Source organism: Eulemur rufifrons, chromosome 24, assembly GCF_041146395.1.
Source record: "Eulemur rufifrons isolate Redbay chromosome 24, OSU_ERuf_1, whole genome shotgun sequence".
Lineage (NCBI taxonomy): Eukaryota > Metazoa > Chordata > Mammalia > Primates > Lemuridae > Eulemur > Eulemur rufifrons.
The window spans coordinates 14,126,843-14,148,304 of NC_091006.1; the positions used below are offsets into that span (position 1 = coordinate 14,126,843).

Below are 21,462 nucleotides of genomic sequence, written 5' to 3' on the forward strand. Positions count from 1 at the left end.
CTCCACAGGACATCAATAAGTGGGGGCAAAAGGCCACATTTAGTACTGATTAAACTCGATAGTGTCTTTTCCTTTTGTGTAATGAAAGATCCCCTGATCCCACTTATGGGAAAGAATTGAAGGTAAGATTTGGAAGAGACATTTTACACCCATGTTCATAGCAGCATTATTCGCAATAGCCAGGAGGTAGAGGCAACCCGTGTGTCCGTCGACAGTTGAGCAGCCACACAAAATATGACATATACATACAAGGGCATATTATTCAGCCTTAGAAAGAAGGATATCTTGTTATGTGCTGCAACACGGATAACATGAAAGGCATTATGCTAAGTGAAAACAAGTCAGCCACAAAAAGATAAATACGGCCGGGCGCGGTGGCTCACGCCTGTAATCCTAGCACTCTGGGAGGCCGAGGTGGGCGGATCATTTGAGCTCAGGAGTTCGAGACCAGCCTGAGCAAGAGCGAGACCCCATCTCTACTAAAAATAGAAAGAAATTATATGGACAGCTAAAAATATATATAGAAAAAATTAGCCGGGCATGGTGGTGCATGCCTGTAGTCCCAGCTACTCGGGAGGCTGAGACAGGAGGATCCCTTGAGCCCAGGAGTTTGAGGTTGCTGTGAGCTAGGCTGACGCCACGGCACTCACTCTAGCCTGGGCAACAGAGTGAGACTCTGTCTCAAAAAAAAAAAAAAAAAAAAAAAAGATAAATACTATATGATTGCTCTTACATGAGGTATCTAAAACAGTCAAGTTCATAGAGACAGAAAGTAGAATCGTGGTTTTCAGGGGCTGGGGGAGGGGTAAATGGGGAGTTGTCACTTAATGGATCTAGAGTTTCAGTTTTGCATGATGAAAAAGTTCTGAAGATTTGTTGCACCACAGTGTGATACACTTAACACTACTCAACTATACGCTTAGAAATGGATGAGATGGTAAATACTTTTAAATCATGATTTAAAAATATTTTTAAAAAGACCTCTTGATGCTTAAGTTGGTTACAAACTTTGTGAAACATCATTTCGTCAATGCATTTGTGAAACATCGTTGCATAAGTTATACAACAACGGCTCAGTGTGAAACCAGGGATGACTCTCTGGCCCGTTATCAGTGGAGGTGAGTGACGCAGCCCAGAAGCTTCCCCGGCTGATTTCTTAAAGTGCCTTGTTTTAAAAAGCTATAACAACTCAGGGAAGCTCTAACTGTGAAGATGAACAATTTCACTCATCTTCGTCTACTGTCCTGAAGGAGTGTTTTGGTAGTGTGGTTTCGAGATCGTTTTTCTGAAAACCCAAACCCAAATACAAAGATTTGTTGAGTAATCCGTTACCCTGGAAACAGCCACATGAGGTTGCACTATTATTCTTGCCACTTCACAGCCATCTAATGCGTAGCAAAGCTAGGGGGAGAGCCTGGCACTTCGGCTTTGAAGGCTGTGTGCCCAGCTGCTCCGCAGCCCTGTCTCTGTCCAACACACACACAAACGCCAACATGAGGTTCCTCTGGGTGGTGAGATCACGGGGTGATTTCATTTCCCTTATTCAGTATACATTGGTGTCCCTCAGAGTAAATGAAAGGTGATGAAGGAATATTTATAGAAGAGTTCTAGGTCATAAATACAGAAGAGTGATAGAACTATAAAATCAAGATTTTTTGCAACTCCTAATACAATAACGATCTGGGCAATGATGACTGTTGGCTGCTAGAATCCGTAGGTAGAAGGCAGGTGGGGAGCTTTATGGTAGATGGGCCGGGCTGACAGCACGTGAATCCTAACGCCACAAAGAGACAACCCAACAGTGTGTATGTGTCTTGATGTGATGCAACAGTGAAGAGACAGGACTGGCGTTGAAATGTTTTTGCTTCCAGCTTGAGCCTGAACTGGATCATACTTCTTCATCTAACTGCCAGAGGATGGAGTAACAGGCAATCAAGAGAACCTGCGATGTGGAAAGATCCTCAGGATGAACAACCTGTTTTCTTCAATAATAAATACATTGTGAGAAAAAAAGAAGGCTATTGAGCCCATAAATCCAGTCCTGATTATTAGAAATACACTATAAATGTTATTTTAAATTTTCTAGTAACCACATTTTAAAAACATTTTAATTAATTCATAATTAATGTGGTGGCTTACACCTGATGGATGTTTATTTCTTCTTAACGTAGCATAGTCCAGATATTGGCATCCAGGGTTAGTAACTCAGTCGTCAGGGACTCAGGCTTTTTCTGCGTTTTTGCTCCATTATTATTATTATTATTATTTTGATAGCTTCCATCCTTGAGGTCACTTTGAGGCTCAAAATGGCTGCAAGAGCTCCAGACATCCCATCCAAGTTCTAGGTAGGACAGGGCTCCTCACTAGCCAAGGCAGCTGCTTTTAAGCAGCTTCCCAGAAAGTCCCAGGTAGCTCTTAAGCTTCGGTGTTGTGGGGTATGCTCAGCTTGAGGAGCTCCGGGACAGCCAGATGGACGGGAAGGGCAAGAGAAGGGGCGGGAGCACAGAGCGTCCTTGTCCCCCCCCCAGGCCTGCCACCCGCCCAGTACCTCGACCTGTTTCCCGACCTGGACGTTCCTGCAGTGGCCACATTTCAAGTCCTCAGAAGCCACATGTGGTGAACGGCCACCACATGGGACAGCGCGGCTGTAAATAAAGGGGATATAAGATACGCCAGCCAGATGCAATGTGTGCCTCTTGTTTGGATCCTGATTCAAATAATATTTTTTAAAATGATAGTAACGTACTAAAATTTGTAGGGCAATGAGGGAAATTTGACCACTGATTGGATATTTGATGGCATCAAATGGTTATTGTTAATTTTTTGGTATGACAATATTGTGGTCATGTTTACTAAAATGTTTATCTTTTAGGGATCCATATCGAAGTGTTTCCTGAAGGAATAAAACATAGCTGAGATTTGCCTCAAAATAACCCATGAGTGCGAGTTGGAGGTGGGTGTGTGTATAAATGAAACAACGTGTGTTGACTATTGTTGAAACTGGTGACGGGCACGTGAAGATGTATTATACTATTCTTTCTACTGCTATAACGTTTACATTTCTCAAATAAAAGTTTATTTTTAATGAGAAACCAGTTGGGTGCTGGAAACAGAGCAGGTCTTCATTCACACCTCCCTTGCCAGGTCTCCCTCACCCCCTCCAGCCGGGTCCACGGGAGCTGAGACTCGTCTGAGCTGCATGTGGCGGCTTCTCCACCTGCAGCAGGGAGGTCCTGGTCCCTCTGCTTTCGTTTGAAGAACCAGGTAAAGAGGTGCTTGAAGTCACGAATGATCAGAGAAACGCCAAGTTCAATACAGCAGGATATCACTTTACAACTATTAGATTGCGATGGAAAGCTGGGGAATGTTAAGTAGTAGCAGCGACTTGAATACAGGAATCCTCAGGTTTTGCTCATGGAAGGTGGAGGGCGTATCTGTTCTGGAGACTGGTCTACATCCACTTAGTCAAATTATTTATTTATTTGAGACAGAGTCTCACCCTGTTACCTGGGCTAGAGTGCCGTGGTGTCAGGTTAGCTCACAGCAACCTCCACTCCTGGCCTCAAGTGATCCTCTTGCCTCAGCCTCCCAGGTAGCTGGGACTACAGGTGCACACCACCACACCCAGCTAATTTTTCTATTTTTAGTAGAGACGGGGTCTCACTCTTGCTCAGGCTGATCTCAAACTCCTGAGCTGAAGCGATCCTCCCACCTCGGCCTCCCAGAGTGCTAGGATTACAGGCGTGAGCCACCGCGCCCGGCCCCATCCATCTCATTCTAATGCATTTCAAAGTAAATCACAGACGTGTATACACTCCACACTAAACTCTTAAACATATATCGTTCACTTTAAAATATGCAAAGTTCAAACTTTGCATATTTTAAGATAAAATCCACATACTATGAAATGCACAAAACTTAAGTTGCATTTTTCAATCGGTTTTGACAAATGCACACACCGGTGTAACCCCAACCCCTACCAGCATGTGGAATGTTTCCCATCACCCTCAAACTGCTTCGCAGGCAATCCTCGCCCCACCCCCAGAGGCAAGCGGCATTCTGATTTCTTTCCAGCACAGATTCGTTCTGCTCGTTCTGGAGCTTTATACAAATGTGGAAAGTAACATAAGTACGCACTCTTGGTGTCAGGCTTCTTTCACTTCAGCATTCACACGTATTGTTTCTCATGTAGCTGCAACTTGTTCCCTCTAATTGCTGAGGCAGAAACTACTATTTGACTAAGCTGCAGCTTGTTTATCCATCCTCCTGTTGACAGACACCTGGGTTGCTTCCAGTTTGGGGATACTGCAAAGAAAGCCCCTGTGGACGTTTGTGTCCAAGTCTTCGTGTGGACTTGTGCTTTCATTTGTCTTGAGGAAATACCTAGGAGTGGGTGGGTCATAGAGTACATTGTGTTTAATACCATCAGAAACTGCCAGATTTTCCCAAAAGTGGTTGTACCATTTTACACCCCCATCAACAATGTATGGGTACAAGCAGAACAACAAAAACAGTGAGATAAAACAAAACAAAACAAAAAAACCAAAAAACAAGGTTTGAGAGTTCCAGGTGCTCCACAACTTTGCTACATCTTAACGTTTTTAGTTTAGTTATTCATTTAATTCGTTTTAATTTTTTTTAGCCAATCTGATGGGTATGTAGTAGTCTGGGGTTTGAATTTGTTTTTCTCTCGTGACTAAAGAAGTTGAACATCTTTTCATGGGCTTCACAGTCACTTGTATGTCTTCTCTTGTAAAGTAGACCTGTGTTTAAGGGGTCTTGAAATATTTCAATCCATTACATAACTGACATGGAAGGCTGAGCTTCGTGTGTGTATTAGTTCCCCAGGGCTGTGTAACAAAGTACCATACACTAGGTGGCTTAAAACAACAGAAATGGCCTAGCGGTGGCTCACGCCTGTAATCCTAGCCCTCTGGGAGGCCGAGGTGGGAGGATCGCCTGAGCTCAGGAGTTCGAGACCAACTTGAGCAAGAACGAGACCAGGCTGAGCAAGAGCAAGACCCCGTCTCTACTTAAAATAGAAAAAATTAGCCAGGCGAGGTGGTGCACACCTGTAGTCCCAGCTACTCTGGAGGCTGAGGTAGGAGGATTGCTTCAGCCCAGGAGTTTGAAGTTGCAGTGAGCTGTGTTGACACCACTGTACTCTACCTGGAGCGACAGAGCAAGACTCTCTCTCAGCAAACAAACAAACAAAAACAGAAATGAATTTTCTTATAATTCTGGAGGCCAGAAGTCTGAAATCGCAGTGTCAGCAGGGCCAGGCTCTCTCTGAGACTCTGGGTGGCACCTTCCCTTGTGCCTTCCTAGCTTCCGGTGGTGGCTGCCCCTCACGGGCCATCCTTGGCTTGCTGCTGCAATGCTCCAACCTCTGCCTGGTCTTCACGTGGCCTTCTCCCCATGTGTCTGTCTTCATATCGTCTTCCCTCTTCTCCTAAGGACACCAATCATCCTGGATTAAGGGCCCACCCTACACCAGTGTGACTTCATTTTAACTAATCATATCTGCAATGACTGCATTTCAAAATAAGATCATATTCTGAGGTCTTGGGGACTAGAATCTCAACATACTCTTTTTGGGGGACCCGATTCAACCCATAACACCACGCATTCGGTAGCCTGACCTTTAAATTGCGTCCAGACTCGATCTCAGACACAGTGATCCATACTGAAAGTGGTGGAACGTTTTCCAGCACCGACCCTGGGGCAGGCACTGTGGGTGGGGTGGAATTGTCATCTTGGTGTTGCAGGTGAAGGAGTCTGACCTGTACATGGCTCCTAGAGGTCAAGTAACTTGCCCAAGGTTAGACAGCGGGGAACAGGCTCCCAGGGTTGTAGGACTCCCAATTTCGTGCCCCATCCACGGCTGTCCCAGGTCAGTTCTACAAAAGGCCTCCAGGTGGCGCTAGAGAGCAAAAGGTGGGTTCCAATTACTCCGGTTTAAATTTCCTCCTGGGGCGCTTAGAGGGGGCATCTAACACTTGAGCATGCACGTGAATCACCAGGGGATCTTGTGAAAATGCACCTTCTGTTTCAGCTGGTCTGGAGCAGGATTTACAATGTGCGTTTCTAACACGCTCCCAGGGCATGCCGCTGCTTCAGCTTTGAGTGGCAGGGGCTTCCGTGGCATCAGCTCTGTCCACACCTGTGCAGGCAGTTCAGCGAGCTCTGGGACCGTAAGGAGGATGTTCGCAATGATCACAGAGCAGCCACTTGTATGCGTTTAGTCTGTGCCAGCCTCTGCGCTTTTGCCTTTGCCTTTATGAGCATTCTCTCCTTTAAGGCTCAGGTAGTCACCTATGGGGTAGTCCCATTTTACAGAACTGCAAACAGGTGTAGAATTGAACCCAGTCAGCCTGTTGCACGCGTCCCCTTTTTACTGCGGGACAGGCTCTATGCACGGGGGACTCAGCCCGGGGCATGGGGGAAGAGAGATGGGGGCTCTGGGGGACTGGCTGCAAGGCCAAGGGGCAGGAGGGGGCGTCCCTCTGACACGGGCAAGTTGAGAGAGAGATTAGGGATCCGCAAAGGAACCCCAGGATACGGGCAGCCTAACTTCCTACTTACTGTCTTTTCAGCACTCTGACGACAGGAATCCATCCCTCCCTCCCTCCCTCCCTCCCTCCCTCCCTTCCTTCCTTCCTTCTTCTCTTGTTCTCCCTCAATCCCCCGTGTCCTTCTTCAGTCACTTTCTCTGTGGTCTATGTTTTAATCTCTCTCTCTCTCTTTAAAGCTCTCCAAAGCTAGCTCTTTCTCTCTTTCTCTCCCTTTCCTCCCTCTCTCTGAGTCTCTTTAAATCTGATTCTAGCCTGGAGCTGTGGCTGACGTCTGTAGTCCCAGCTGCTCTGGAGACTGAGGTGGGAGGATCCCTTGAGACCAAGAGTTGGAGTCCAGCCTGGGCAACAGAGCAAGACCCTGTTTCAAAAAAAAAAAAAAAAAAAAAATCTGGATCTATCTGTCTCTCTGGGTTGCTCTGATTAAATCTCTCTGAGTCTATCTGCCTTAAATCTATTCCAGTAATCGAGTCTCTCTCCCCCTGTCTTTCTTCCTCTCCTTCTCTCCCTCTCTCTCTTCTTCCTCTCCTGCCTCCAAATCTGTCTCTCTCTTTCTCTGAGTCTCTTTCAATCTCTCTGAGTCTGCATTTAAATCTCTTCTAGTCTCTCTCTTTTTAATATCCTCAGAGTCTCTCTCTTTCTCTCTCCCCACCGCCATCATCTCACATCCTCTGCCTTTGGCCCTGGTCTCGTCTGGTCCCTGTGTTTGCTTTTGTTGGCTCCAGCTAGTGTTGTGGTTGCTGGCGTGGGCTCAGGACTCCTACTCCCTCTACTTAAATCCCAGCTCTGCCAAGTACCATCTGCAGAAATTGAGCCAAATTCACCCAACCTCCCTGCCCCTCAGCCTCCTGACTCGTTGAGGGCCTCCCTCCTGAGGTCACTGTCAGGAGCAGCACAGGGGAGGCATGCCATGAATGCAGCGAGGTGTCTGGCACTCAATGAATGGTGGCTGTTGTCATCTTCCTCATCATTATTATTACTAATAAAAGGTAATCCACAGCCAGCCTCTCGGTAGCCAACAATCAGATGCCTGTCTGCTGTGTGGAATGCATGGAGAGGACCCTCCCACCAATAAAATTGGGGCCACTCCCTGACCTCGGTTTCTCGCCAGGATCAACCATCCTGAGAGCCAGGACGCCGGGTGGAGGATGCGCTGACTTTCTGAGCCACACCTGCCGACACTTCTAACCCTTACTAGAAGCCTCTCCGAGATCCTGAAGCAATTCTGTGCATTTCAGAGCTACACATATTCAAGCAAGAATCAGCCATGGCCAGGTTAGATGAAGTGTCTGATTTAACAAGTCAGGGGCCGGGCGGGGTGGCTCACGCCTGTAATCCTAGCACTCTGGGAGGCCGAGGCAGGTGGATCGCTCGAGGTCAGGAGTTCGAGACCAGCCTGAGCAAGAGCGAGACCCCCGTCTCTACTAAAAATAGAAAGAAATTATATGGACAACTAAAATATATATATACAAAAAATTAGCCAGGCATGGTGGCGCATGCCTGTAGTCCCAGCTACTCGGGAGGCTGAGGCAGTAGGATCGCTTAAGCCCAGGAGTTTGAGGTTGCTGTGAGCTAGGCTGACGCCACGGCACTCACTCTAGCCCGGGCAACAGAGCGAGACTCTGTCTCAAAAAAAAAAAAAAAAAAAAAAAAAAAAAAAAACAAGTCAGGGATGTAAAATAGCATCAGGAGGGGCCCCATAGTGAACAGGAACTACAAAACGCCTGCGTGCACGCGAACACACACACGTGCACACACACACCCCTTTTCTAGCCCAACAGAGGGCTCAGCCCAGGACAACAGCCACTCAAGGCGTGGCTTAACAACTTGACAAGCTTACATTTTATTCCCTTTAGACCTTAGATGAAGAAGTTGGGTATTGTATGCATCATTATTATCACTGGTTTGTACAGAATCCTTCTTTTATTTTCCTTCCCTTCCTTCGTCTTTCTCCCTCCCTCCCTTCCTTCCATTCCTCAGTCTTACAAAATGTACAATATGATTCCTGTCTGTGTAATTTCAATTTATGCATCAACATTGGATGGTGTATCATATTCTATTGTGAGTCATTTTTCAAATAGCACTATGTTTTTAGGGCCCATCCGTGTGGGCTGTGTGTTCACGTTGCATCTAACTGCTGCATACAGACTGCAAGGTGGGGCGTCCACCGCATTTATACGATTCCCCTGGAGATGGACTCCAACTTCTGGCCACCACAAAGAGCACTGCAAGGCACAAGGTTGTACGTGTCCCCTTGTGGGGATGTAAGAATTTCTTTGGGATGTATAGCCAGGAGAGAAATTGCTGAGTCACAGGGTGTGTGCATGCTTAAATTGACGAAACAGCACCAGACCTGTCTTCAGAATTGGAGGCACCACACTCATCCCAGTTGCACTTGAGCATTATAATGTCCACGCATCCCTGACAGCCCTTGACACTATCCATCCATCTCATTTTCCCCAGCCTAATTGGTATAAAGTGATATCCCATTGGTGTTTCAATAACTGATGAGCTTGAATATCTCCTTACACTCAGGTTTGCTTTTGGAGTTCTGCTTCCGTAAGTCGCCTGTTTATATCCTTTACCTGTTTTCCCATAAGGTTGTCTGTCTTTTTTCTTATTAATTCACAGGTGCTTCTTGCATATTACAGTTATTAGTCCTTTGTTCATTTTGGATATTAACAAAATAACTACTCCCATTCTGGCAAATGCCTATTAGTGGTCTATTTTACCTTTCTTTAAACCAAAACTCTTACTTTCGATACAATCGAGCTAACCAATTTCTCATATGATTTGTGCCTTGAGTCTTAAGAAGTCATTCTCTGTCACAGAGATTCTAAGACATTTGCCTTGATTTTCTTCTACTAACTTTCTAAGTTTATTTTTCACACAGTGGTCTTTAACACGGCTGGAGTCCATCTTTGTTTGTGGTGTTGGATAGAAATCTAGGTTTATTCTTTCCTGCACAATGAACTGGTTCTCCCAATGCCATTTACTAAGCAAACCATCATGCTTCCATTAATTGGGGTTGTTATTTTTATTCTATATTAACTCTCTATACATTGTATGATGATATATCGTTCTTCCTTGGGTTTCTTTCTGGGATCTCTCTTCTGCCTCACTGGTCCACTTGTCCGTTCTTGCACTAATCCCATCCTTTTTAAAAAAAACATTCATTTTGTTCTGTAGCATGTCTTAATATCTGGTAGGGCAAGAAGCTTATTTCTTGCACCACCGCAGCCCTATTTTTCTCACTGCTTACATCATCATGGAAGAAACACACTGATCCTCTCCACCCTTAACAGGAACTATCTACTGACGTCTGTCCCCTCCTGGTTCTGGAGCCTCCCTGTTGGAAAAGACACATCCTTATCCAGGAAAAGAAAGTCAATGTTGCCCAGGAAAATCTGTGCAATGTCTGAGCTCAGTTTTCAGTTTCTAGAAACTTCATTTCTCCTACCATCCCTCTGTATCACCATATAGAAAATCAACTACAGTAGCCCAGACATCCAAGATTTTATTTTCCCTGTTCCAAGCCCAGATGCCATAAGTGCATGCCTGGAGCATTTAAGAAAGTCATCAAGAGTGTGAGCTGCATTTTGCTTCTTAATCCCATCTTTATCCTGAAGCTTTTATTCTCTTGGTGCAAGTGGTTTATCTACCTCCAGGCACCCACATTCCAGGTGAGAAGAGAGAAGGTCTAAATATTCCTCCCTCCCTTTTATCAGTGAAACAAAAACTTCGCAGGAAAATCCAGCCAATGGGTTTCAGCTGACATCTTATTGCTTGGAACTGGATCCAAGCCCATATGGCCACCCAGATGTATCCAGGTCACGTGCCAACCTGGGCAATAGTTGGGCCTGGCTGGTAATTCAAGGGGGAGAATGACAAGGGCATCTCAGCTGCACCCAGCTTGCCCTGTGCCAAGTCAGGCAAGTTCACAGAATACCACCCTCTGCCTCTTGTGTCACACATCTCCGTTCTGATCTCCTGCTAGCCCTCAAGCCTGAACCTGACCAGGAATGCACCCGGCTCTGCCATTAGCAAGACTCAGCATAGGGCTAGCTCTTGCATCTTTGGTGAGTGGAGACCCAAACGCACCGCTTCTCCTGAGCTCTTTTCATTGCGATTTTACCAAATGTTACACCAGCTCATTACAACTGTTAAAACAAACTAGAAAGTACCCTACGCATAGTAAAAATGGATAAATAACTTAGAGTACATTTACACAATGGTATAGGGTGCAGCAATGAGAATGAAACGCTTACGACATAAACAAAAATCTGGATGAACCACATAATATACAATGTTGAGCAAAAGCAGCCAAACACAAAATAATACGGTACACTGTATGATTTTATTTATATAAATTTATTATACTTCCATAAATATATGTAAATAAATTTATGTTTACATGTATAGAATATATTTATTTATATTTTGTTAGTTCATTAACAGACACAACTAATTTATGGTGACAGACGTTATGAAAGTCACTACACTTGGAGGAGGGTAGTGGCCACAAGGGGGACCCTACGGGGTCTTCTGGGCAGCGGATCATGTTCTGTCGCTTCCTCTGGGTGCTGGTCACAGGTTGTGTTCCGTTTTGAGAAAATTCTTTCAGTTTATGATACTTATGTGCGCATTTCTGTCTGCATATCGTCCTTCAATAAAAAGTTGTTTTAAAATATGAAAGGGCACCTGTGGCTGACAGCGTTGGTTGTTCCTCCATGTCTCCTTTGATGGGAGAATCCTGATTTTAACCAAGAAGCAGCCCTCCCTGTTTTAGGGGAGGTTCTGTGTTCAACTTCAGAGGGATAATCCTGATTGGTTCAAATCAACAAAGTTCATCCCATTCCCCACCTGTGATTGGTTCAGAAAAGGACATGTGACCCAATTCTGGCCAGTAAGAACAAATGAGATTTTGCTGGGGCCTTTTCTGGAAAATGTCATTTTTCTCAAAGCCAGAGACCTGCTGCAGTGATTGATCTTGCAGACGAAGACCTTACATGAGAACCAAAAGGAGGAGGAAATGGAACTGGAGCCCTGATGTCCTGTGCCTGAAGCTGCCCTCACCTGGATTTCTTGGTTTGTGAGGTTAACATTTTACTTACTACTTAATACAGTGTGAATCTCCTCTTAATTGTGCCAAAAGCAGCTTAACTAGCAGCATCATTTTGGAAAATGTGGTCAAGATTTCCTCTTAACTAGGATTCTGTTCTTATCTAGAGTGTTTTAAAAATCTTCCGAATTTGAATTATATTTGTCACCTGGAATCATGCCAGTACTATTCACCCCTATTTTTGCACCATGCCACCCATTCTGGCACCCCAGTCTTCTTGGAATGTCCCCCCAAATTATTGTGAGGACTTGCAAATGGCTGGGCACAAGGGGAAAGATGTTGATGATGACAATTATCATTCTATTGTTTTTATTAAAGTTTTCTTCTTTCACATGATTGACTGTTTAACCAACAGCCACTTACCTGCTATTCCTTTTCAGCAGAGACTGTACCCCATGATAGAGAAATGCCAGAAACTCATTTTCGCAGGTTCTCTTGAAGCTGCAGCATGGGTATTGGGACCCTCTCCAATGAATGGTCATTGAGAGCCAACAATAAGTCTGGGTGGGGACAGGCAGGGATCCTGGAAAATACTTTCTTTTCTAATGAAAAGAGCTCTGTCAGCAGAGCCTCTCCTTCCTGCCTTTTGTCACAGTGTGTGAGGATGTGATGCCTGGGGCTGTGGCAGCCATGTTACAACCATGAGATTACAAGCCTAAGGGAGAAAGCTGATATGTTTTCTTCCCCCTGCTAGAATATAAGCTGAAGGAAGCCAGGGTTTTTTGTTTGTTTGTTTGTTTGTTGGTCTGTTTTGTTAATTAGTCTATCCCAAGTGTCTGTAGCATTATGTGGCACTCATAGGTGCTCATAGTTGGACAGCTGGATGAATGAATGCAGAGGATGGTAGAGAAGAAAGATGGGTCCCTAATGACGTCGTTTAGAAATCACACCAACCACGTTACTTGCCCCCCTTTTAGGATTCTTGTTATATGAAATAGTAAATGTCCTATTACTTAATCCACTTTTAGTTGGATGTTTTGTTACTGATAAAATTCTTTAATGTTATTCCTTTTCTGGAGTGTTTGATTTCCAAGGAATTCCCTGGAGTGACTTTCTGGACCCAACCTTGAGTACACTGTGGAATCTCAGAGCTGGCTGGATTGGCACATGGAGATCATTTCGTTTCAGTCCTCTCATTTCATGGATGGGGAAACTGAGGTCAGAAAGAGTATAACACTTTATAGAGCTCACTCAGATAGTGCTGAAGACTAAATGTCTGTCTCTCGATGTGTGGTCCCACTTCTTGACTATCATGCCCACAGCCTTCCTGGGGGCCCTGCCATGCCCACTGCCATTGGTGAAAGGGTGATTGGGGCATCTGGGTTGTGCTATTGGGCCCCATATTTCTGAGCCACAGCTGATTGGACCCAGAGTCAGCATCTGGCCCTAGGAGCAGCCAATCAGATCTTCTCTCTCTAGGGGCTGTGAGCTAAGAAAAGCCAATACCTGGAGCTGTTATAGGGGAGATGCTCTGAGACGCCATATGCCTGTCGATATGACAGGAAACAGAAGAGAAAATGAGAAGGAAGAGACCAGGAAAGAAATACTACTAGGGGAAAAGAGAGGGAAAAGAGGTAGAGATCCCACAGGCAGCTGCTTCTGCCCTGACATTGTCCAATTTAAATTCATATTCTTTTATAACCCACCTCCTTTTCCTACCCTGGCCAATAAGCAGCTCCATTTTGTTCTCCACAAAGAGCTAGATCTTCTTAGTGCATAAACCAGACCATGTCACCTTCTGGCTTCCAAACCCCCAACGGCTTCCCAAACTCTTTGGGAAAACAAGCAAACAAGAGTCCAGTTATATTAGTGATGTGTCTTCTCTCAGTCCCTGGGGAACGCCCAGCATGTCCGCGAGAGCCTTTGCGTTTGTCCGTCTCTCTGTCTGGAGCACGAGTGCCCCAGGTACTCATGAGCCTCGTCACTTTGCAGCCTGCGGGTCTCAACTCAAACACCACTTCCTCGGAGGAGCCCTTTATACTAAGACAGTGGCTGCTGTAACAAATTATGACAACAAATTCAATGGCTTACAACAACACAGATGAATTCTCTTACCGTTCTGAAGGTGGGAAGTCCAAGATGGGTCTCACTGGGCAGAAGTCAAGGTCGGCAGGGCTGGTTCCCTTTAGAGGCCCCAGAGGAAAGTCCGTTCCCACGTCCTTCCAGCTGCTGGAGGCCCCTCATACTCCCAGGTTCACGGCCCCTTCCTCCACCCTCAAAGTCTGCAGCGTAGCATTGTCGGTCTCTGACTCTGATCCTCCTACCTCCCTCTGATAAGGGCTGATCATACCGGGTCCACCCAGATAATCCAGAATCATCCCCTCATCTCTAGATCCTTAACTTAATCACATCAGCAAAGTCCCTTTGCAATATAAGGTTATATAGTCATAGGTTCCAGAAATTAGAAAGAGGACATCTTGTGGCGGGGTGGGGGGTATTACACCCTCCTTGACCATCCAATATAAAGAGATTCCCTCCCTCCAACATTCCTTCTCCTTATTCATGCCCTGATCTTGTTTTATTTATATCACTTACATAATTATTAGAGTATGCACACATTTATCTATCTCTTTATTGTCTATATTCCACTATGAGAACGTGAGCTTCAAGAGGCAGGAAGTTTTTTGTCTGCTTTGCCGGATGGGTATCCCCAGCCCCTGAAATGATTCCTGGCACAAAATCACCACTAGATCAACGTTTATGAAGAAAATGAAAAGTAGCTTGAATGGATCTCTGTTTCTCACAACCGGAAGAACCTAATAGACCAAACACAGGAGCCCAGCGGGGAGAAGCGACTTGTTTGCCAATGCCGGGTACAGGCAGGAGACACACACAGAGTCCACTTCTCCTTAGACGGTTTATTTCTGGGACTAAATCTGAGTCACAGCTGCAGAGAAGGAATGGACTCTGGGCTTGAGGACGGAAGCTCTGGGGAGAGTGAAACGCACCTCCCGCCTGGGCATTCTGGGGAATTGTCCCCAGGACACGACTAGAGAGACGGGGTGAGTCCCCTGGTGGAGAAGTGGACCCTGATTCCAGGAGATGCAGGGGTGGGGGTTAACATCCTCAACATGCTTAGGAAGGAATGGGGGTCCCCGTAGGGGGGGATGCCAGCATGCTGGGTCCTAGATGACTCAGGTGTTGGCCTGGATGGTGTTGTAGATCCACTTGGAGAACTGGCAGAGGTCGGTGTAGACGCCAGGTTTGTTGGGCTGGGCACAGGGGTAATCTCCCCAGGACACGAGTCCCTGCAACCTGCCATTGCAGACCACGGGCCCCCCGGAATCACCCTGTGGAGGGAGGTGGGAAGAGGGAGACACAGGGGCCCAGAGACACGCAGGTGGACAAGGTCCAGGGCAGCAAGAGACAGACACACAGAGAGTGCAGAGATGAGGATGCAAGCAACAAGAGAGAGAAAGACATTGAGAGTGTTATTACCATTTCACCCCAAGTCTGACCTTTAGAAACCCCATTTGTCCCTCTGTGCCCAACCCCCCAGCCTTTCTCCCAACTCCCTGCTGTCCAAACATCTCCCTTTGCTGGGGTCTGTGACCTTTCCTCTCAGCATCTCCATTCTTTGTCCCTACTCCATCCTGGTCTGTCTCCCCCATCCTGTGTCTCTCTGCCTCTCTATTACTCTCTCACTCTCCCCTCCAGCCTGTGTGTGCCTCATTTCTCCTCCTGGGCTCTCCTTTTTCCCTTCCTCACTCTTCCCCAATCCATCCTGTACTTATTCCTCCTTTTGCAGAAATGCAATCCTCAGCCCCTGGACAAGAGCTTTTCCACCTGGTGCCATTGATAATTCCTTCTTGCTCGTGTCGTCCTGTGCACAGTAGGATGTTGAGCAGCACCCCTGGCCTCTACCCACTGGACACCAGTAACAACCCCTGCACCCAGTCGTGACATGCATTTTATGTATCCAGGCATTGCCGAAGGCCCGGAGTTGAGAACTGCTCCCTTGGACTAATTAGCAGTGCCTATCCTTAATTCCCCATAGCTCCCTATAATTGCCTTCCTACAATGATACTTACCACTCTTCACTGTCATTTCTTACTCATGTTTATGCAAATTGTGAATAATTACACAGGGTCCTGGTATCAATTCTAACGAAGCCTAAGACTTGCATTTTTCCCCATTAGCAGATACTGTTTCAATCAAACGAGCTTCGCTGCATGGACCTCTAAATTTCAACTTTCTCATGATTTAAGTTTTCTCATTATTTTTTGTTTACTACCCCCGAAGAGGGTTTTTTTTTGGGGGGGGGGGAGACCGTTAGTTAATTGCTCTGAGCCTTGCTTGGCTCTTTGTCTGTAAAATAAGGCTAATAAAAATGGTTAAATGAGTAATGAGTTGATGCCTGTTAACTACTTAAAAGTATCCAGTGATTAGTTGCTGCTATTATTATTATACTATTAATATTAGTGTTGTTATAGTTGTTGTTATTTCTTGCTTGTAGCTTTTAGTGGTCATGCCCAGACCACACGCTGCTATGTAAAAGCACCTTAGGTCTGGAAAAACAAGATACCAACCTTGGCTACAGAAAAGCTAAATGGTTTAAAATGCTGCAATTTGAATTAGATGTGCCTTATTCTTCTGATAAAAATTCCCCCCCCCACCTCCCACCCCTACATCCAAGTGCTTATAGTGTTAAGTAGGGACAGAGATGAAATTGGGAAACCTGGGAAGTTGTTGCAATTGTCTGGTTTGCAAAATTTGTAAAATTGGCTTTTCACAGCCATTAGCATGGGACTGAAGTGCTACTTAAGACCCCAGCTTACCAAACACCAAAAGTGCTGATGAAAAGTACATTGTGCTATTCAAGAGCTTGTTAATGTACATTCCTCTAGAACCACTCTCTAAAATTACTCTAAGCAGCTTCTTGACCATAGAGTTTTTTGGTTTTTTTTTTTAAACTTTTTATTCCTCCAGCCCTTCCAACAACTTTGTAATCTATCTGCTGTATTAAATATTCTCTTTTTAAAATACCTAGCATAGGTTTCTCTTTTCCTTCTTCAAGATATTTTACTAGCATTTGTTGGAAAACTGTCATATTACATATTTTGTTGGAACAAAATAACACTAACTACCACATCCCTGAAAACTGTCAAAATAGATAGGCAAGACTATGATGTCTATTTTGTGCAGAGTCCCCCCAACTTACATGAAGTGTCTCTCTGCAGTGCCCAACCTGCCCCACCATACAAAACAACCTTGATCTCTCTCTCTAGACCTGTGCTGTCTAATACAGTAGCTGCTGTGAAACATGGCTAGTCCAAATTGAGATGTGCTGTCAGTGTAAAATATATACTGGCTTTCAAAGACTCAACATGAAAAAAAGAAAAGAATATAAAATATCTCATTCATAATAGTTTTATATTAATTTACATTTTGAAATGATTGTATTTGGGACATATTGGGTTAAATAAATTGTACTATTAAAGTTAATTTCACCTGTTTCTCTTTTACTTTTTTTACTGTGGCTGCTAGAAAATGTAAAATGACATGCAGCTCACATTATATTCCCATTGGACATCACTGCTATAGAGTATGAGCTCTGTGAGAACAATGATCCTAACTGTTCTGGTCATTGCTAGAATCCCAGCCCTTAGAGAAGTTCTAGGCTGCCAAGTCGGCACTCAGTATGTATGTGCTGAATAAATGGCGAAGTCTCAAGTCCTCACCTGGCAGGAGTCTCTACCTGCCTCGTCGCCGGCACAGAACATGGTGTGATCTATTTGTCCTGGGTAGGCCTTCTTGCACGTGTCCTGACTTAGCACGGTGATATTCAAGCACTGGAGGACCTTGGGGAAGTTCACTGTCAAACAGGAACACAATGAGAGGCGAGAAACAAGGGAGGGGCAGAGATGGGTGGGCATCAACAGGAACTTGGACGCTTACCTTTGGGGCTGCTGGTCGTCCCCCAGCCAGATACCATGCACTTGGTCCCAGCAGGTACACAACGGGAGGAGATGTTGATGGGGTTGACATCCTGTGTGACACGGACTCTTCTGTTCAGTTTGATTAGCATGAGGTCGTTGGAGTGGTTCGGGTGATGGAAGCCAGGGTGGGGGATGGATTTGAGTCCCCAGAACAACTGTTGCCCAGATTCATAAACGGGTGACAGGGATTGGTGGCCAAGACGGACTCTGAAACCTCTGAGGAATATGGTGCAGATAAGCACCAACCCTGATCCCTATCCCCATAGCCAATGCCAATCTCAATCCCAGTCTTCCTCCACCATTAACCCGAGCCCCAACGCCAGCCCCAAAGTCCATCTAGGTCTCCAACCCCATACCCACTCCACCCCAGTCACAACTCCAAAGCTATTTCCATCCCATCCCCAACCTTAACTCCCACCCCCCACATTCTGCCATTCCCCAACTCCAAAACAGCTACCTCTAACCTTATTCTTAACTTTGACCCTAATTCTATCTCCAATCCCACATCTATTTCCAATCCCAGTCCCATCCCTGACCCCATCTCAAGCTCATCTTCACCCTCCTCTCACCCCCATTCTAAAATTAAACTCCTAATCCCATCTCCATTCCAAACCATTCAATAGATGTATGTTTCTAACCTCAGATCCAAGCCATCCTAACTCCCATTCCCACCACAACCCTCTTCCCTGTCTAACCTCACTCCACCCTACCCTCCTCCCCAAGTTCATCCTCGATCCCACCCCCACTCTACCTCTCCTGCTCCCTCATCCCCAGCCCACCGCCCCCAGACCTTCACCTCCATCCCCGCCCCATCCGCCCTTCCCGGCCCTGTCCAGCCCGCGGCGTGGAGCCCCCACTCACTGCTTCCTGCAGTGGGCGGCCGTGAGCAGCCACTGGGGATGCACCAACACGGCCCCGCAGTAGAGCTGGTTGGGTCGGAGCAGCAGTGCGGCCTGCCACGGCTGGGCATGCTTCCCGCAGTCGGATCCGTTTATGATGCGGCTACTGCTGTCCTCCCCCCGAGTGTCCTCCTTGGGTCCAGCTCCAAGGTCCCGGTTGCTCGCATAGGGCCCCGCGGCAGAGGGGTTGTCACAGGAAACATCATTTGCAAGAACAGGCTCTGGGGGGCATAAAATGGGCGGGTGGGGCTCAGAGGCGGAGCTTGGACTCGGGGGGTGGGGCTTAGACTCAAGAGGCGGGACCAGCTGTCCCGTACCTGGGAAGTGGGCTTATCATGGGGGTGGGGCCAGAACTTTAGGGGCGGGGCCAGGGCCACAGAGGAGGAGCCCGGAGTATAAGAGTGGAACCGAGGGAGCGTGAAAGAGGCTCAGACTCAAGGACAGAGCCCAGGCTTGGGGACGGCGGGGGGCGGGGGGGGGTTGCAGTGTGGGGGTTGAGGGGGGTGACTGGACTCTGACTGGACCTTACAGATTCCTGGGATTGGCCAGAGCTAAGTGAGTGGGACCAGAGGAGGTTAAAATTGGGTACAGAATTCCTGGCCAACCGCAGGGGCAAAGCCAGGGCTGTGAGGGTGGGGTCTGGGACTTCTATGGACACCAGGGCTTTAGGAAAGGAACTTGGTCTCAAGAAGTGGGGTCAGGCCTCAGGGAATAGGGTCAGGGCTGGAGATAGCAGAATCCAAGATGGGGGAGGGGTTTGGAATCGACTTGGGCAGGGCCAAAGCCAGGGTCACGTGGGTCAGTCTATCCTATAAAGAGCCCTGACTTTGAAAGGGGAGTGGGGGCTGGGCTCTAGGAGTTGCCAACAGCAAGGAGGTGGAGCCTGGCCCAAAGGGGCGGGGCACGGAGGCGGGGCCTGACGGGGTTGGGTGAGGGCTGACTAGATAAAGTCTGGCCTGGGGGCGTGGTTGAGGAAAGAGGGCGGAGTCAGAGCTAGGGTTGGGGACAGTAAGAGAAAAAGGTCTCAGCATGGTGGGCTGCGTGGAGCGGGAAAGCGTGGCAGGTCTGCTGAATTCTCAGGCGCAAATGTGCCTCCTGTATCCTCCTGCCAATACCCGCCTCCCCACAGACCTACAAACAGACGCAGGTGCCCCATTCCGTCATCAGTCTTCAGTCCCCGTGCCCCGGGTCCATTCACTGGTTCATATGCTTGCTGATGATGCAGAGAAGCGAAGCCCTGGCGCCGCCGTCATTCACGAACACGCTCCGAGGAACACGCACGCAACTCCCATCACAGCCGAGCACACACGCAGCTCCGCAGACAGGCACGCCTTGCTTCCAGCTAACGGTGCAGCTTTTTCTAGTCATATACGCACACTGTCTAGGCACAGACATTTTGGGGAAGCCTGGCAGGATCTCACGCACCCATCCACAGTGTCTCAGTGACATGCACAGGTGCCCTGTATGCATAGATGTCGACTACCGCACACTCTTGGTGACAAGGACACGCTCAGAGGACGTTTGCACGCCGGTCCCCTGCACGGCACAGTGAAGTCATCCAGCATCCGCCTTCACACAGCCACCATCTCCTAGAGACAGCCACTTCTGCCACTCAGTCCCTCCAGGCAGGGACAGGAACTCCAGACACGCTGCTGTACAGTCACACGTCCAGCAGCATCCACACTGCCTCATACAAACACACAGTCACCTGGTCACCCTTCCATAGAGCCACAAACAGTCACACGGTCACAAATACAGGTACCCATAATGTTGCACCCAGCCACGATCATGCAAGCACAGTCACACATTTTCATGGTGACACCACTTTTGTCATACACAATCCTGTGACACAGGGACAGGAAGCCCAGATGCCTGCAGCCATACGTACAGCCAAGTAGCCGTACATGGCCAAACATAGAGTAAGCATTCCCAGTGTCACCTACATTCACCCACATAGTTGTAGAGCCACACGCAACCTTAAACGCACACACACCCAATCACAACCTTAAAGGCACACACACAGCCTCAAAGGGTCAGTTCCACCTGCCACCCAGAGTCACCTGATATGGGAAAATGTAACCCCCCACCCCCAAACACGCACTGTGGCAGTCACACGGCCACATGCAACGGCACAACCACAAATACAGGCACGGTCTCACATTCATCCAGCCCTGGGATCATGCTCAGTCTTACACAGCCCCCCAGGGGACGGGCACTCCAGTGCCACACAGACAGTCACCCACAGTCGCCCCCCACAGGGGTTCTGGTTACCTGTGACCAGAAGCGGGGCTGTGATCAGAGCACCCAGCATCCACATCCAGGCAGGTCCTGCTGTAGCCATGGCTGCTGTACCTGGTTGGGGGCGTGGCAGAGAGTGCGGAGACCCAGGCGATTCCAGGAGCTCTTAACCCGCTTCTTCCTCCCCTACTTCACTTCCAGGGGGCAGAGAGGAACCACAAGGACACCGCCCCACCGTCAGTGCTGAGTTGAGACCCAGGCACTACAGTGTTGGGAGAAGACTCTAGCAGCCTCCAGTCCGGGACAGCAGGCAGGACAGAGAGAGAGATGGAGTGCCAGACCGCAGACACCTCCCGCCACCTGCCTGAGTGCTGAGCCTCCCCCAACCCCAGGCCTCACCTACCTCTGCCCCAGGTAGGGAGTAGGGGATCTGCTCTCAGCTCAGCTATGGCCTTCTCAGGCCTGTGCCTTCCTGCCGCCGCCTCCTCCTCGGCTCTGGGCACCGGGCCTGGGTTATAACCACCCACTGGTCCCTGGGGCACATTCCCGGGTAGTGAGGTGCCCAGTCCGGCCTTAGCAATCACTCCTCCGGCTCCCCTCACCTCCACCCTGGAGCACCCAGTCCCGAATGCCACTCCCCGCCTCGCTGGTTGGGGAGGGTGGGGAGGGGTCTCCGAAGTCAGACCAGCCCC

At 47.7% G+C, this 21,462-nt stretch overlaps 1 protein-coding gene across 1 annotated transcript; it reads right to left on the bottom strand.

The window, feature by feature from the left end:
• Positions 1-14,828: 14,828 nt before the first annotated feature.
• On the bottom strand, positions 14,829-20,873 carry KLK5 (kallikrein related peptidase 5). Its single transcript, XM_069457942.1, has 5 exons — positions 20,804-20,873; positions 18,495-18,753; positions 17,593-17,849; positions 17,376-17,509; positions 14,829-14,984 (listed from the first exon to the last, which is right to left on the bottom strand). Exons 1-5 carry the CDS (start codon positions 20,871-20,873, stop codon positions 14,829-14,831), a joined length of 876 nt encoding a protein of 291 aa, XP_069314043.1.
• Positions 20,874-21,462: the final 589 nt, after the last annotated feature.

Excerpts from the sequence above, each read along its gene's own strand:
- KLK5 (XM_069457942.1), bottom strand. The coding sequence starts at position 20,873 with ATGGCTACAGCAGGACCTGCCTGGATGTGGATGCTGGGTGCTCTGATC. Across the intron at positions 18,754-20,803 it reads AGCCCCGCTTCTGGTCACAG|AGCCTGTTCTTGCAAATGAT; the intron begins GTAACCAGAACC and ends TATGCCCCCCAG. Across the intron at positions 14,985-17,375 it reads CAGGTAGAGACTCCTGCCAG|GGTGATTCCGGGGGGCCCGT; the intron begins GTGAGGACTTGA and ends CTCCCTCCACAG.